Here is a 17,936-nt window from a genome sequence, read left to right as displayed (position 1 = left end):
TGTAGTGGGAAGTGGGGGGTGTCAGAAAAATAGTCATAACTCCTTTATTTTTTAGTATTTTGCAGAAATATTTTAGAACAGGGTTGACAAAGGCCACTAGATGGCAGTGAAATTGCTTTCGATTTTATATGTATATATACATACATACATATACCAAGGCTTTTTCCCCCTTACAAGGGAGGTAGCCAAAAAGGAAAATGCATAAAATCATTCCCTCACATTCCATCCCTGAATACACTCCACACCCCTCCACCCTCCCTCTTATCTTAGTACCTCCTGGATGATGGGTCATCCCTGCACCTTGTCCATTGCCCTGGGTCAGAAGCAGTGTCGCAAGACACAGCACATCCATAGCAAGGCCGCTTCATTAAATCTGCGACCCCCCCCTCTCTGTCCCCCCATGCATAAAAGGAGAAGACGGGGAGAAATCCCTTCGGGCTGCGTCAAATTTTGCTCACACATACTACCTCACCCCTCATCCCCCCGCCCATTCCACCTCATGCATCACAACATCCTCCATATACAACCATTCTCCATTCACCCCTGTCTTCTGTCCTCTCCCATCCTTCCTCAACAGACATTCCCCTCTTCCCCAAAGCCCCCTTCACCCCATCCATCCACCTCATCCTAGGACATCCCCTCATGTTCACTCCCTCCACATCTGCCTTCCATACCTCTTTTACTAGTCTTTCTTTACTCATTCTTTCCATGTGTCCAAACCATCCTAATACTGTTTCATTAACCCTATCTCCCAACTCCCTTTCCACCCCTGTTCTCCTCCTCACCTCCTCATTTCTCACTCTATCTAGCCTAGTAACCCCCAACATACTTCTCAGACACCTCATCTCAAACACATTCAAACTCCTTCTCTCTTCCTCTCTCATGTTCCATGTTTCTGCCTCATACAGTGCTGTTGGCACAATCACTCCTTCATACAGTCTCCTCTTAGCATCCATTCCCAAATGTCTATTCCTCATTACACTCTTCAATCCACCAAGGCATTTACTCGCTTCTCTCAATTTACATTCTACCTCCACTTTCACTCCACCTTTTCCTGCCACATTTGCACCCAAGTATCTAAAACTATCCACTTCCTCCAGTCGCTCTCCCATAATGCTCACTTCCAGTCTACTGCCACTTTCACCCCTTGTACATCTCATCACCTTACTTTTACCCACATTTATCTTTAGCTTTCTTCTATCACATACTCTCCCAAACTCTGTCACCAACTTCCTCAATCCCTCCTCCGATCCTGCCACAAGCGCAGTGTCGTCAGCAAACAACAGCTGGCTCACCTCCCACTTTTCTCCATTTTCTTTAACCATCTCCAATCCCTGACCCACTACCCTTGCATTTACCTCTCGCACTACCCCATCCATGTATAAGTTGAACAGCCAGAGCAACATAACGCATCCTTGACGAAGTCCCACCTTTACCTCAGACCACTCACTCTCTCCATTTCTAATCCTGACACAAGCTCTACTACTCTCATAAAAACTCTTGACAGCTCCTAGAAGCTTTCCTCCTATCCCATATATCTGCATAACCTCCCACAGTGCCTTTCTGTCTACCCTATCGTAAGCCTTTTCCAGATCAATAAAAGCCCAAAAAACATCCTTCCCCCTTCCTATAGCTTTCTCACATATCTGTCTTACCACAAAGATCTGATCTACACAACCTCTACCTGTCCTAAATCCACACTGTTCCTCACCAATTACTCCCTCTGTTCCTCTCCTAATCCTCTCAATCAAGATCCTCCCATAAGCCTTCCCAACTACACTTAACAAGCTAATCCCTCTAAAACTACTACATTCACACTTGTCCCCTTTTCCCTTGTACAGTGGCACTATATAGGCACTCCTCCAGTCCTCTGGCACTCTACTCTCTCTCCAGCAAACATTAAATAACCTCACCAACCAGTCCACCATCACTGTACCTCCTTTTTTTAGACATTCTTCATGGCATCCATCCAGACCAGATGCCTTACCTGCTTTCATCATCTTAACAACTGCCTTCACTTCATCCTTCCTTATTTCTCCTCCATTTTCCTCACTCATCACGGTCATTTTCTTAGCATTTCCCACTGCAACTATCTTTCCCTCCCTATCCTCCTTCACATTTAACAACTCCCTAAAATATTCTGCCCATCTTCCCCTTACTGCCTTCTCTTCCATTATCATCTCTCCATCTGCACCTTTTACCTTTTCTTCTCTACTTGATTCGCCTCCTCTTCCTCTCTTAATTTCTTTCCAAAACATCTTTTTATTACTTTCAAAATTTTCTGTCATACTCTTACCCCACTTCACATCTCTCCTCTTTACCTCCTTTACCTTTTGCTTTACTTTTCTTTTCTTTGTACCTCTCATATGACTCCCTCGTCCTATTTTGTAACCAATCCGTGAAAACTCGCTTCTTCTCTTCTACAACCTTCTTTGTTTCCTCATCCCACCATTCACTACTCTTCCTTCTATTTCCTCCTGTCCTTCTTGTTCCACACACCATCCTTGCACATTTTGTGACTCCCTCCTTGAACCATCCCCATTCCTCCTCCACACCTAGCTCTTCTTTATCCTTCACTCCCTCCTACTCTTCCTTCAGCTTCTTCTTGTACTCCTTCACCTTTTCCTTTTCATTTAAAGAGTTCACTCTAAGCACCTCCCTACCTTTTGTCCCTTTCCTCTTTTTCCATCTATCCTCCACTCTCAACTTACCTTCCACCAAAAAATGATATGATATTCCCCCACCCTCTCCCCTTAGCACATGTACATCCTTAACTCTTCCTATCATAATCCTATTTACCACTACATAATCCTTTAACCCCTTCCATACGGTGCCGCACACGTAGGCGTGATGAGGAGCAAGTGGATTCGCGACGCTGCCATATTGGCGTCTTGATTATATTTATTGTAGTCGCCCCTGTGTTTTTACATTCTCCCAAATGCGCCCTGAATCCCATTCTCTGTGGTTTTCAAAATTCGCAGGTGAAAGAGAGAACGATCGATATAAGCGGTGACTATATTTTATGATGCGATTATTATTACGACACGTCATACGGCTGGCATTGGCTGCTGCCCGCAAGATTTAAGTTCCGTACTGAAGTGGTTAACGCTCTATCTACCACCCTTCTATCCACCACCCTCTCCCATGTGTACTTATGCTTGACTTTCTTCTGAAACACTGTATTTGCTATCATCAACTCTCTTTCTAGACACATTTCCACCATCAACTCTCCACTACGATTCTTTCCTGGAACTCCACATTTCCCAACCACTCCATCAATTGGACCATTTCCTACCCTAGCATTAAGGTCTCCCAATACTATTACGTTGACATTTCTCCCTCAATTCTCTATGCACTCATTTAAATCTATCCATAAGGCCTCCCTTTCTTCTACACTCTTCTCACTGCCAGGCCCATATGCACTTACAACCCACATCTCCTTTCCCAGTTTCACCTTCATCCACATTATCCTTGAGGAAACCTCCTTCCACTCCACTACACGTTTACCTATCTCTTCACTTACTAGAATAGCCACCCCTTCCCTCCCTCGCCCTCTCTTCACTCCTGATAACCTCCCACTTACACTCCCAAAGTTACGCTCACCCCTACCTTTCAACATAGTTTCACTCAAAGCCAACACATCCATCTTTCTTCTCACAAACATACTACCTATCTCTTCAAGAAACAAAATTAAGACACTCACACAAAACACCATCATTTCATAATTACACCACCATCAGACAAGACCGGACTGACGGCAATGGCGGTGGACTCATCACCCTGATCCACCATTCCATCTGTTTTGTGGACACAAGTGCCACAACCAAAATTCTCCTCCCTACCACAGATAACACAACAGAAACCCAATCCATTCGTATCCGCACAGGCAACAATTCAACACTAACAATAGTTAACATGTACATTCCCCCCCAATCATCCCCCACAGTTCCAAACACCTTCAGACCTCAACTCAGCCAACTAACCTCAATCCCCAACCTGATCATGGGTGGCGACTTCAACGCCAAGTCGTCTGCCTGGTTTGTCGACAACCCTGACACAGACAGAGGGCTTGATATACAGACTCAATTCGACTCATTGACTATCATGAACAACACGCATAATCATACACATATCCCATACCAAGCCCTCTACACTCCCTCCTCTCCTGATATCACCTTTTGCTCCCCCTGCCTAACCCCAACAACATCATGGAGAGTGGTCGGAGCCCTTGGTTCTGACCACCTTCCAATCATCATCACCACCAAAACAAGATGCACCCCAGCTGGCCACAGACACACTTACACCAATTACAAGAGAGCTAACTGGGAAGCCTTTACTGAAGAGACAGAACAACATTTTGAAACACTTAACAGTACACCAATCACAAACATAAACAATGCTGTGCACGCTTTTAATACAATCATACAAAACGCAGACAAGAGATACATCCCTAGAGGCAACAGAAAATCACACAACCCCAACTTCACACCAGAAATCCAAGGCCTCATCAGACAACGTGACACACTTAAACACGATACCCCCACACCTATCCCTCAAAACATAGCAGACCAAATACAAACACTAAACACTGTGATTGCCAATAAAATACATGAACAAAAAACACAAAATTGGCAAAACTTTATCAATACACTTGATCACAAAACAAACACCAGCAAATTGTACAAAACACTCAACAGCATCACACTATCCAACACTAACACTACACGCTCTCACGCAGCAATAATCACAACAACAGATAATCTACCCTCAAACAGACAACAAGCAAACGCACTCATACGTCATTTCGCACAGACAAGCCATCTTACATCTCACCCTGACGACCGACGCACCATTCGACGTAAGAAAGACTTTCCCACAGACTCAGACTATACACCCTTCATAGACAGTCAGACAAAACTCATAATGCATAGTCTCAAGCACTCATCTGCCTGTGGCCCTGATAACATAAGCAACATCCACCTAAAACACATTGGACCACAAGGTATACACGCACTCACAAACATTGCAAACTACAGCTATTCACACAACACTATACCCGACATCTGGAAGCATGGTAAAATAATCACCATTCCAAAACCGAACAAAGACCCAACAATCCCAACATCGCACCGCCCAATCACACTTCTCTGCACCCCCTCTAAAGTCATTGAACGCCTAATACTTAAACTTGTCACACCATATATTCCCCTTGCTGACTCACAACACGGTTTTAGGCCACTACACTCCACAAACACTCTTCTGACAAACCTCACACAAAGAATTTTAGATGGCATCAATTCAGATAGGCCCCACCACAGAACACTTCTTATAACATTGGACATTAGTAAAGCTTTTGATGCTATCCCCCGCCACAACCTAACAAATAAAATATATAACACAGACATGCACAATAACACCAAAAGATGGCTGGCCAATTATTTGGCAGGCAGGAATGCTCATGTGTCATATAATGGCCAATCATCGCACATCAGAAACATTAAGAACGGAGTACCACAGGGCTCAGTTCTATCCCCCACATTATTTAATCTATACATGCATGACTTACCCACGCCAGACACCTCAGAAATACAAATCTCTTCCTACGCAGACGACATAACAATCACATGCACACATCGTAACACAGACAAAGCTGCAGAAATAATCCAGCCTTACCTTGACACACTCAACACATGGTTCATCACAAACAGACTCAAAATAGCTCCAACCAAATCTACAGCAACACTTCTCACCAACTGGACAAAAGAACACAAATACATACCTCATCTCTACATCAACAACACTCTAATACCACACACAAACACACCGAAAATTCTTGGTGTAACATACGATACATCCATGTCTTTCAAACAACACCTCACAAACATAAAAAACAAATGCACACCTAGACTTAACGCACTTAAGTCAATCACTGGAACAACATTTGGACAAAACAAAGAAACTAATATAACAATATACAAACAATGCATACGCTCAGTGATGAATTATGCGAGTCCTGCATGGGCTCCTAATCTCAGTGAGACACACCACAACACCCTTCAAATCATACAAAACAAAGCCCTAAAAACAATTACAGGCTGCACAAATACATCACCTACAGACCATTTACACCATGAAACAAAAGTCCTCAAAGTCAAGGACCACCTCGACATGAGAGGCACACAAACACTTGCTGCAGCCACCACAAACACATCACACCCGCTACACTACATAGCAGAACACCCACACACACCAAGAAACATTAAAACTACACCCATAGACCTTTATTACACACAGATACTCTCTTCTCTTCCTCCACAACCACCAAATACCAGCCTCCGGAAACATATTCATAATCATATCACTCACCGCTCCATTAACACACTGAAAGACAACACACTGCTGCATGCCAGACCCCCTGATATCCACCCTTCTGAATCCTCTCTCCCACGTAAGGACAGAGTCCACTTGGCCAGACTGCGATGCGGTCACCACCCAGCACTTCTAAGCTACCAGAAGAGGCTGGACGACCGTGTTGTGAACAGCTGCCCAGGATGTAACACTTCACCCCATACCATACAACACATAATGGAAGACTGCATTATACACAATCATGCACGCAAACAACACAACATACACTCTATAAAGGATTTGTGGGAAAACCCAGTTTCGGCTGTGGCCTTCCTTGGGGAGACGGGACTGCTCGGACAGACAGTCTAGGGAACGACAACAACAACAACAATCTTTCTTCTCACAAACATACTACCTATCTCTTCCCTTTTACTCTCATCTATACCACATCCATGCACATTAAAAGACCCCTGTGGTGGGGGAAAAGAATACTGCCACCAAGTATTTCCACTTGGATCGTAAGAGGCGAGAAGAAAGGGATGGGGATTGGGACTAGGCATCCTTCTCCTTGTAGCCCCACAGGGGACATTCCTAAAAGAAAAAGTAAAGGCATAAGAGGGTCTGGGAGTTTTCCAACCAGCACCCTAAGGTTTGGGTCTTTATGTATATATGCACGAACATAATACAGCAAAGGGTCGAGGGTGGTGTAGGAAGGGGGGGGTCAGAAATTTAGTCATAACTCCTTTATTTTTTAGTATTTCGCAGAAATATTATAGAACAGGGCTATTAAAGGCCAATAGATCACGGGGAAATTGCTTTCGATATTTTTTCGCTGAAATATTTCAGGACTGGCTTGCCAAAGGCCACTAGATGACAGGGAATTTTTTTTCGAATATTTCAGTTTTTTTTTAAATGTTAATCGGAAATTCACCGCGATGGCCCCCTTAAATGAGAAAGAAAAGTAGGAGTATAAGAAGAAGCTGAGAGAGGAGTGGGAGGGAGTGAAGGATAGAATAGAACTAGGAGTGGAGGAAGAATGGAGATAGTTCAAGGAGGGAGTCATAAGGTGTGCAAAGATGGTGTGTGGAACAAGGAGGATGGGAGGAAATAGAAGGAAGGGTAGTGAGTGGTGAGATGAGGAAGCAAAGAAGGGTGTAGAAGAGAAGAAGTAACCTTTCATAGATTGATTACAAAATAGGAAGAGGGAATCATATGAGAGGTACAAAGTAAAAAGAGAAGAGAAGTAAAGCATAAGATAAAGGAGGCAAAGAGGAGAACAGATGTGAAATGGGGTAAGAGTATGATGGAAAATTTTGAAAGTAATAACAAAAATTTTTGGAAAGAAATTAAGAGAAGAAGAGGAGGCAAATCAGGTACAGAAGAAAAGGTAAAAGGTGCAGATGGAGAGATGATAATGGAAGAGAAGGCAATGAGAGGAAGAGTGGGCAGAGTATTTTAGGGAGTTTGGGAAAGTGTGTGAAAGAAGAAAGCTGAAAATAAATGTGGGTAAAAGTAAGGTGATGAGATGTACAAGGGGTGAAAGTGGCAGCAGACTGGAAGTGAGCATTAAGGGAGAGTGACTGGAGGAAGTGGATAGTTTTAAATACTTGGGTGCAAATGTGGCAGGAAAAGGTGGAGTGGAGGTTGAGGTAGAATGTAGATTGAGAGAAGCGAGTAAATGCCTTGGTGGATTAAAAAGTGTAATGAGGAATAGACATTTGGGAATGGATGCTAAGAGGAGACTGTATGAAGGAGTGATTGTGCCAACAGCACTGTATGGGGCAGAAACATGGAACATAAGAGAGGAAGAGAGAAGGAGTTTGAATGTGTTTGAGATGAGGTGTCTGAGAAGTATGGTGGGGGGTTACTAGGCTAGATGGAGTGAGAAATGAGGAGGTGAGGAGGAGAACAGGGGTGGAAAGGGAGTTGGGAGATAGGGTTAACCCCTTCCATACGGTGCCGCATACGTAGGCGGCATGAGGAGAAAGTGGATACGCGAGGCTGCCATATCGGCGTCTTGATTATATTTATTGTAGTTGCCCCTGCGTAATGACATACTCGCTAAACTGTCTTTAATCACATTTTCTATGGTTATCAAAATTCACGGGTGAAAGAACGATCGATATAAGCGGTGACTATATTTTATGATGCGAGTATTATTACGACACGTCGTACGGCTGGCAGCGGCTGCTGCCCGCGAGATTTAAGGCCCGTACTGAAGAGGTTAATGAAAGAGTATTGGGATGGTTTGGACACATGGAAAGAATGAGTAAAGAAAGACTAGTAACAGAAGTATGGAAGGCAGATGTGAAGGGAGTGAACATGAGGGGACGTCCTAGGATGAGATGGATGGATGGGGTGAAGGGGGCATTAGGGAAGAGGGGATTGTCTGTTGAGGAAGGACAGGAGAGGACAGAAGACAGGGGTGAATGGAGAATGGTTGTATATGGATGATGTTGTGATGCATGAGGTGGAATGGGTGGGGGGATGGGGGGTGAGGTAATATGTGAGAGCAAAATTTGATGCAGCCCAAAGGGATTTCTCCCCGTCCTCTTCTTTTATGCATGGGGGGACGGAGGGGGTGATCGCCGATTTAATGAAGCGGCCTTGCTGTGGATGTGCTGTATCTTGCGACACTGCTTCTGACCCAGGGCAGTGGACAAGGTGCAGGGATGACCCATCATCCAGGAGGTGCTAAGATGGGAGGGAGGGTGGAGGGGAGTGGAGTGTATTTAGGGATGGAATGTGTGGGAATGATCTTATGCATTTTTCTTTTTGGCTACCTCCCTTGTAAGGGGGGAAAAAGCCTTAGTATATGTATGTATGTATGTACTAGATGTGAAGGAGGATAAGGAGGAAAAGGTAGTTGCATTGGGAATTGCAAAAAAAATGACCATGATGAGTGAGGAAAATAGAGGAAAAATAAAGAAAGATGAGGTGAAGGCAGCTGTTAAGATGATGAGAGCAGGTAAGGCACCTGGGTTGGATGGATGTTATGCAGAATGTCTGAAAAAAGGAGGTACAGTTATGGTGGACTGGCTGGTGAGGTTATTTAATGTTTGTTTAAGAGAGGGTAGAGGGCCAGAGAACTGGAGGAATGCCTGTGTAGTTCCACTTTACAAGGGAAAAGGGGACAAGTGTGAGTGTAGTAGTTTCAGAGTGATCAGTTTGTTAAGTGTAGTTGGGAAGGCTTATGGGAGGTCTTGACTGAGAGGATTAGGAGAGGAACAGAGTGTGGGTTTAGGGCAGGTAGGGGATGTGTAGATCAGATTTTTGCGGTAAGACAGATATGTCAGAATGCTATAGGAAAAGGTAAGGATGTTTTTTGGGCTTTTATGGATCTGGAAAAGGTTTATGATGGTATACAGTGATTGGAAGCATTTTACAAGGGGGCAACAGTGAAACAGGTTGTATGGTTAGTGGGTTTATTAATTGGTAGGTTATGCATACAGAGGGGGCACGTCAAGTACTCGAGAGGTCTACAGAGCAACTGCCCGTGGGCGAAGGTGCTAGGTGCTGTAAGCACACAGAAATGAAGAAAGTCTTTGTTAGATGTATGAATAGGGTCCTCATACTGGAAAGTATCTAGGGGTCGGGCACGCAGCACTCCACCCTTGCACTAGTTTGTATTACTCCTATGCCCAATACACTATACCACAGATTCAAGCTTATCGTTGTTTTCCTTCATTTTCTCTTATTACATCTAACTAGCACTGCAGAGACTTCTTTGCAGACATCCACAATTGCTCCCCTCCCATTTAATACAAACCAGGCTTCCTTCTTTTGTTGTGTAACCAAGAATTTTCCTCTTTTGCAGAGCATAAACAAAGAGATATTTATGGTTCTGTAGCTCGAGTGTGTTTGTATATGTGAATGATATTTTGACACAGCCCAAAAGGATTTCTCCCAATTTTCTCTTTTTCTGCATGAGGGGACGGAGAGGGGGGGGGTCGCCGATTAAATGATGCAGCCTTGCTGTGGATGTAAAGTGTCTTGCTACATTGCTTTTGACCCAGGGCAGTGGGCAAGATACAGGGATGATCTGTCATCCAGGAGGAGCCAAGAAAAGAGGGAGGGAGGGAGGGGTGGTGAATGGAAGTGATGTGGGGACGAAATTGGGAGTGGATTTATGTCTTTGATTTTGCTACCTTCCTTGTAAGGGGGAAAAAACCATTGGTTATGTATGTATATCTTTTTTAATTACCTCAGTACGACTCAAATTCTTGCGTGCAGCATCGGCTGCCATATGTAATTTGTCACACCACTCACATTATAGAATATAAAGTTGCTGCTGTATTACTAGTTCTCTTTTACTCTGAGTAATAATAAACACAGAAAATGTGATTAAACCAGTTCACAGGTCCTCATGACCCCTACATAGGTATCATTGTACCAAAATTGTTAAGTTCACAATAAACATTGGAATCTTTAAGTAGATCAAAAACTTGATCTTGGTAGTCACTTTTAATCATAATAACTATGGTATTGCTTTTATCTGCCTTGGTGATGTGCAAAGAGGTGTCTTTCATTAACTTTTCCCATTCTTTTACAAACCTGATGGGTACAGAATTGTTGGATTTTGTAAAGATTACACCATACAAAATACCCCCCAAAATATCACTCTTCTCACTGTTTTTCTATTAGAAACAATGATCTACCAATTGTCACTGAGTTTTTTCCTTTCCCATGTGAGGATAATGATGAGGTGCCTGAGAAGTATGATAGGGGTTACTAGGCTGGATAGGGTGAGAAACAAGGAGTGAGGAGGAGAACAGGGGTGGAAAGGGAGTTGGGAGATAGGGTTGATGAAAGAGTATTGGGATGGTTTGGACACATGGAAAGAACGAGTGAAGAAAGACTAGTAAAAGAGGTGTGGAAGGCAGAGGTGAAAGGAGTGAACATGAGGGGTCAACCTAGGATGAAATGGATGGATGGGGTAAAAGGGGCATTGGGAAAGAGGGGAATGTCTGTTGAGAAAGGATGGGAGAGGATAGAAGATAGGATTGAATGGAGTATGGTTGTGTATTGATGATGCTGTGATGCATGAGGTTGGATGGGTGGGGGATGAGGGAGTATGTATGAGAAATATATTGATGCAGCCCGAAGGGATTTCTCCCTATCTTCTTTTCTGCATGAGGGGACAGAGAGGGGGGGGTCGCCAATTTAATGAAGCGGCCATGCTGTGGATGTGTTATGTCTTGTGGCACTGCTTCTGACCCATGGCAGTGGGCCAGATGCAGGGATGGCCCATCGTCCAGGAGGAGCCAAGATAAGAGGGAGGAGGGTGGGTGGAGGGGACTGGAGTATGTTAGGGATGTAATGGGTGGTAGTGGTGTTTTTCTTCTACCTCCCTTGTACATACATATACCAAGGCTTTTTTCCCCCTTACAAGGGAGGTAGCCAAAAAGAAGAAGGCATAAAATCATTCCCATCTATTCCATCCCTGAATACACTCCACTTCCCTCCACCCTCCCTCTTAGCACCTCCTGGATGATGGGTCATCCCTGCACCTTGTCCACTGCCCTGGGTCAGAAGCAGTGTCGCAAGACACAGCACATCCACAGCAAGGCCGCTTCATTAAATCGACGGGAGGAAAAATAATTTGGTATATGTATGTATGTGAGGATAAACCGTAGCCTAAAGCACATAAAGTTTCACAATCTAATCCTTTGGAAGGTAGGCTGACAACACCCTCAAGGTCCTCGTGTTTGTCCCAGTAGCTGTTTTTAATTAGTCCTCGTAATTTATTTTCACATTCCCTCCTAAACATCACTTAAGAAAACATGACCATACCTTTGCTCTGTGAACACTAAGTAGAGAGGATAAAAATTCTTGATTGGGTAGAGAAAGACTAGGGGTAGCATTAAAGAAAGCATTAAGGGGGTATGTGGTAGCTGTTGTATTAACATTTTTACCCAACATCCTAAGTGACAGCATTGAAAGTCTACCTAAAGGAAATATCATTAAGCCCAATAGGTTGTATGTAAAAAACTTCTCTTTCATATTTGAAGGGAAATATTACTCCCAAAAATTTTGTTTAACTATGGGTAATTCATTGTCCCCAGTATTAGCCAGTATTTGTATGGAATTTTTTTAAATTCTCCTTACCTCCAAAGAAAGGATAATTTGGTTCCAGTGTGTTGATGATATTTTATGTTTTTGGCCAAAGTCTCTTTCTATTGCAGATTTTCCTCTTAAACTAAATTCATTAGCACCATCCATCAAATTCACTCATGAAGTTAATTAACAAACTCCCTTTCTTGGATGTAGAAATAATTAGGGATAATAGTATTAAAACTAAAGTATGTAGAAATCCTACCAACATATATGTTCATTAGTATTCCAGTCATCATATTAATGTTGAAAAATCAGTCTTCATTTTTATGTACCTTAGAACTTATAGGATTTCAGATCCTGAATTTTTGGAGGAAGAACTGAACAACATCCAAAACATTAGTATATACATACATATACCAAAGGCTTTTTTTTTTTTTTTCTTACATGGGAGGTAGCCAAAAGACAAAGGCATAGAAACTACTTCCACCCATTCCATCCCCTACATACTCCACTCCCCTCTACCCTCTTCCCCCCCCCTCTTATCTTGGCACCTCCTGGATAACAGGTCATCCCTGCATCTTTTTTTGCCTAATGTAAAAGTAAAGGCAAAACATTGGTTAAAAAAAATTAAATGCCCCAACAACATTCATGTATAAATTGAACATCCAAGGTGACATAACACATCCCTGGTAAAGTTCCAATTTTACCTCAAACCACTCTCTGTATTTCTGATTCTAACAAGGCTCTACTACTCTTGTAAAAACTCTTGACTGCTCATAATAGCTTTCCTCCTATCCCATATATCTGTAATACCTCCCACAGTGTCTCCTGTTTACCCTTTCATAAGCCTTTTCCAAATCCAAAAAGGCCCAAAAAACATCTTTACCTTTCCCTAAAATTTTCACACATATCTGCCTTACCACAAAAATCTGATCCATGCAACTCCTACCTGTCCTAAACCCACACTGTTCCTCACCAATTACTCCCTCTATTCTTTTAATCCTTTCAATCAAAACCCTCCCATAAGCCTTCCCAACTACACTCAACAAACTGATCCCTTTGAAACCACTACAGTCACACTTGTCCCCTTTTCCCCTGTAAAGTGGAACTATACAGGCACTCCTCCAGTCCTCTGGCACTCCACCCTCTTTTAGACAAACATTAAACTTCACAAGCCAGTCCACCATCACTGTACCTCCCTTATTTAGAGACTCTGCATGACACCCATCCAACCCAGGTGCCATACCTGCTCTCATCATTTTAATAACTGCATTCACCTCATCTTTCCTTATTTCTCCTCCATTTTCCTCATTCATCACAATCATTTTCTTAGTGCTTCCCATTGCAACTACCTTTCCCTCCCTATCCTCCTTCACATTTAGCAACTCCCTAAAATACTCTGCCCATCTTACTCTTACTCCTGTCTCTTCCACTATCATCTCTCCATCTGTATCTTTTACCTTTTCTTCTTTACTTGATTCACCTCCTCCTACTCCTCTCTTAATTTCTTTCCAAAACATCTTTTTATTACTTTCAAATTTTTCTGTCATACTCTTACTCCATTTCACATCTGCTCTCTTCTTTGCCTCCTTTATCTTATGCTTGACTTCTCTTTTCTTTGTACCTCTCACATGATTCTCTCATACTGTTTTGTAACCAATCTGAATGCTCGCTTCTGTTCTACAACCTTCTTTGCTTCCTCATCCCACCACTCCCTACCTTTACTTATATTTCCTCCCATCCTCCTTGTTCCACACACCATCTTTGCATGCCTTATAACTCCCTTCTTCACTCCGTCCCACTCTTCTCCCAGCTTCTTGTACTCCTTTTCTTTCTCATTGAAGCAGGTTATTCAGAGTACCTCCCTACCTTTTGTCCTTTTCTTCTTTCTTCATCTATCCCCCATTCTCAACTTATCTTCCACCAAAAAATGATCTGATATTTCCCCACTCTCCCCTTAGAACATGTACAGGGTGAACAGAAAGTCCTTGGACCAACATAAAAACGATTTATTAACAGAAAATAAATTAAATTTCATCAAAAAGGTATCACAATGATAGCTTACAATACTAGAATGAATCTCATTCATTAATTTTCAATGTGGTCGCCCTTCACTCGGATAACTCTCTCAATTCTCTCCCTGAAGTTTTCGACCGAGGCACGTAGCTTATCCTGGGGTATTTTGACCCATTCCCGCTGGAGTGATTGCTTCAGAGCATCAACACTTGAGTGAGCAACGGAACACGCCTTTGCCTCCAACAAAGACCACACACAAAAGTCCATGGGGTTCAAATCAGGCGATGAGGGAGGCCACATTTCCTTGCTCCAGAATCTTGGAAATTGACATGAGCACCAGTCCTGAGTCTTTCTTGAGGTGTGAGATGGCGCACCATCTTGTTGGAAAGTGAAGGGATGATCTTTGAAGTGTTTCTTCATCTCTTCAAGGGCTGAAACCAAAATATCGTTGATGTAGCGATCTGAATTGATTTTAACCCCTTGCTCCACAAAAATCAGAGGAGACTTCCAAGTTTTGGAGATAGCGGCCCACACCATGAGAGAAGATGGTTTTTGGCGGCGGTAAACTGTTCTCACAGAATCTTTAATGTCTGCAGAAGACTTTGCATAAACTCTATCGTTCTGATTATTGAACTGAGCTTCAATTGTGAAGAGTTTTTCGTCTGAAAAATTATCTCTTGCGCTGTCGTGTCTGTCTTCAGTTCTCTGAGAAGAATCTGTGCTCTTTCAAGTCTCTTTTGTTTTTGGAGAGGTGTAAGAAACTGCCGTTTTCTCATCTTGTAGGGAGACAACCGAAGATCCTTTCTCACGATGGTTCTCATTGAAAGTTGCTAACATTCATGTCTTTAGCCAATTTTCGGATGGATCTCTTTGGGTTTCTCCGCATCCTCTCTCGGACAGCGTTAACCACTTTCTTTGTTCGAGCAGTGCGAGGTCTTCCACTCCTAGGACGATCTTCAGATGTACCAAGAAACAAATATTTAATAGTTTAATAAGATATTTAGCATATGTACTTTAGAATATGTACTGTAATTAAAAAATGATCAGAAAGTCCAAGGACTTTCTGTTCACCCTGTACATCCAAAACTCTTCCTACTCTTCTCCTGGTTACCACTATGTTGTCCATTAAAGTCCCATCTACCACCCTTCCATCCACCACCCTCTCCCATGTATACTTATGCTTGACTTTCTTCCTAGACACTGTATTTACTTTCATCAACTGTCTGGACACATCACCATCAACTTTCCACAATGATTTTTTCCTGAAATTCCACACTTTCCAACCACTCCTTCTATTGGTTCATTTCCTACCCTAGCATTAGGATCTCCCAATGCCACTACATTAACATTTCTCCCTGAACCCTCTGTGCACTATATATATATATAATGTATGTATGACAAACCAATATATACCAACAGCTTTTTCCCCCTTACAAGGGACGTAGCCAAAAACAAAGGCATAAAATCTACTCCCACCCACATACTCCCACCCACATACTCCACTCCCATTCACCCACTTCCATGCATCACATCGTCATCCACACACAACCATTCTCCACTCATCCCTATCTTTTGTCTTCTCCTTTCCGCAACATACATTTCCCTCTTTCCCAATGCCCCTTGTACCCTATCCATGAAAATTAAAATATCTCAAAATGGAAAACACTACTGATACAAATATTTCTTGAATTTTCACGTATGTCAGTATTCACATATATTCATTTATTTATATAGTAGCATAAGAGGAGAAACTTTAGTTAAAAGTTGAAATACGAAAATCTCAAAATGGATAACACTATCAATGCAAATATTTCTTGAATTATCACTTATGTCAGACTTTCACTATCATTTACAGATTGCTAAGTGATAAACTACGAGCAACAGAAGAAGCCTTAGCAAGAGAGAAAAAGCTAAGACACATGCAGTTAGATGCCATTAGGGCATTATGGCGAGAAATTCAGAAACTGCAGGCAGGGAAGAAGGAAGGTGTTAATACCCCATCCACTCCAATGACGCCTCTCACTCCTCTAACCCCCCTTGAAGTAGAGGCAGGAGTGGTAAGACGGACTGATGTGCACACACATGCTGCTAAGAAATACTCCGAAGAGTCAGTAAAGCAGTTGGTGGGCACTTGCACAGTACTGCAGGACCAGGTAATTATAGTCACTTTATAGCAACTTGGCATTTTATTATATATATATATATATATATATATATACATATATATATATATATACACACGTGTGTGTGTGTATGCAGAAAGATCACTAAAAACACATGTGATCCACAAATTTTGCTGTTAACCACAAAGGAAATCAGAAAGAAGCAGAAATTCTCGTGTTTTCATGTTATTTACATCTTCAGGTGAATACAGATGAAATTGGTAATACAATAAGGTTTATAAGACAAAAGACTAAACATTAGAAAAGGAACTGGCAATGCACAAAAAGTCAAATGAAAAAGAATAAATCTTAGAAATGGAGGAAGAGGAAAAGGACAAAAGGTAGGGAGGAGAACTGCTTAAATGAGAAAGAAAAGGAGAAGGAATACAAGAAGAAGCTGAGAGAGGAGTGGGAGGGAGTGAAGGATAGAGTAGAACTAGGAGTGGGGGTGGTTCAAGGAGGGAGTCACAAGGTGTGCAAAGATGATGTGTGGAACAAGGAGGATGGGAGGAAATAGAAGTAAGGGTACTGAGTGGTAGGATGAGTAAGCAAAGAAAGTTGTAGAAGAGAAGAAGCGAGCTTTCACATATTGGTTACAAAATAGGAAGAGGGAATCATAAGAGGTACAAAGTAAAAAGAGAAGAGAAGTAAAGCATAAGATAAAGGAGGCAAAGAGGAGAGCAGATGTGAAATGGGGTAAGAGTATGACAGAAAATGTTGAAAGTAATAAAATTGTTTTGGAAAGTAAGAGAGGAAGGGGAGGCAAATCAAGTAGAGAAGAAGAGTAAAAGGTGCAGATGGAGATATGATAATGGAAGAGAAGGCAATAAGAGGAAGATGGGAGGAAAGATGAAGTGAAGGCAGTTTTTAAGATGATGAGAGCAGACAAGGCACCTGGGTTGGATGGATGTCATGCAGAATGTCTGAAGAAGGAAGTACAGTGATGGAGGACTGGCTGGTGAGGTTATTTAATGTTTGTTTAAGAGAGGGTAGAGTGCCAGGACTGGAGGAGTTCCTGTATCATTCCGCTATACAAGGGAAAAGGGGACAAGTGTGAGTGTAGTAGTTTCAGAGTGATCGGCTTGTTAAGTGTAGTTGGGAAGGCTTATGGGAGGATCTTGATTGAGAGGATTAGGAGAGGAATAGTGTGGTTTTCGGAGAGTTAGGGGTTGCTTAGATCAGATTTTTGTGGTAAAACAGATATATGAGAAAGCTATAGGAAAAGGTAAGGATGTTTTTTGGGCTTTTATGGATTTGGAAAAGGTTTATGACAGGGTAGACAGGAAGGCACTGTGGGAGGTATTGCAGATATATGGGATAAGAGGAAAGCTATTATGAGCTGTCATGAGTTTT

The 17,936-nt window shown here is 42.4% G+C and overlaps 1 protein-coding gene across 5 annotated transcripts in view; it reads left to right on the top strand.

Moving 5' to 3' along the window:
- Positions 1-17,936, top strand: part of LOC143038824 (uncharacterized) — a 209,348-nt gene that overhangs the window by 151,756 nt on the left and 39,656 nt on the right. For all 5 annotated transcript variants that reach the window (XM_076208401.1, XM_076208398.1, XM_076208397.1 and 2 more), the window contains one exon: positions 16,277-16,574. In XM_076208401.1, the coding sequence (XP_076064516.1) occupies positions 16,277-16,574 (298 nt within the window). The remainder of the gene's footprint in view (positions 1-16,276; positions 16,575-17,936) is intronic.

Source organism: Oratosquilla oratoria, chromosome 25 (genome assembly GCF_046742065.1).
Source record: "Oratosquilla oratoria isolate Oo_2021 chromosome 25, ASM4674206v1, whole genome shotgun sequence".
In the NCBI taxonomy this organism is placed as follows: Eukaryota; Metazoa; Arthropoda; class Malacostraca; order Stomatopoda; family Squillidae; genus Oratosquilla; species Oratosquilla oratoria.
Note: the sequence above shows the minus strand (reverse complement) of the source record. Positions and strands in the feature narration are given on the sequence as shown.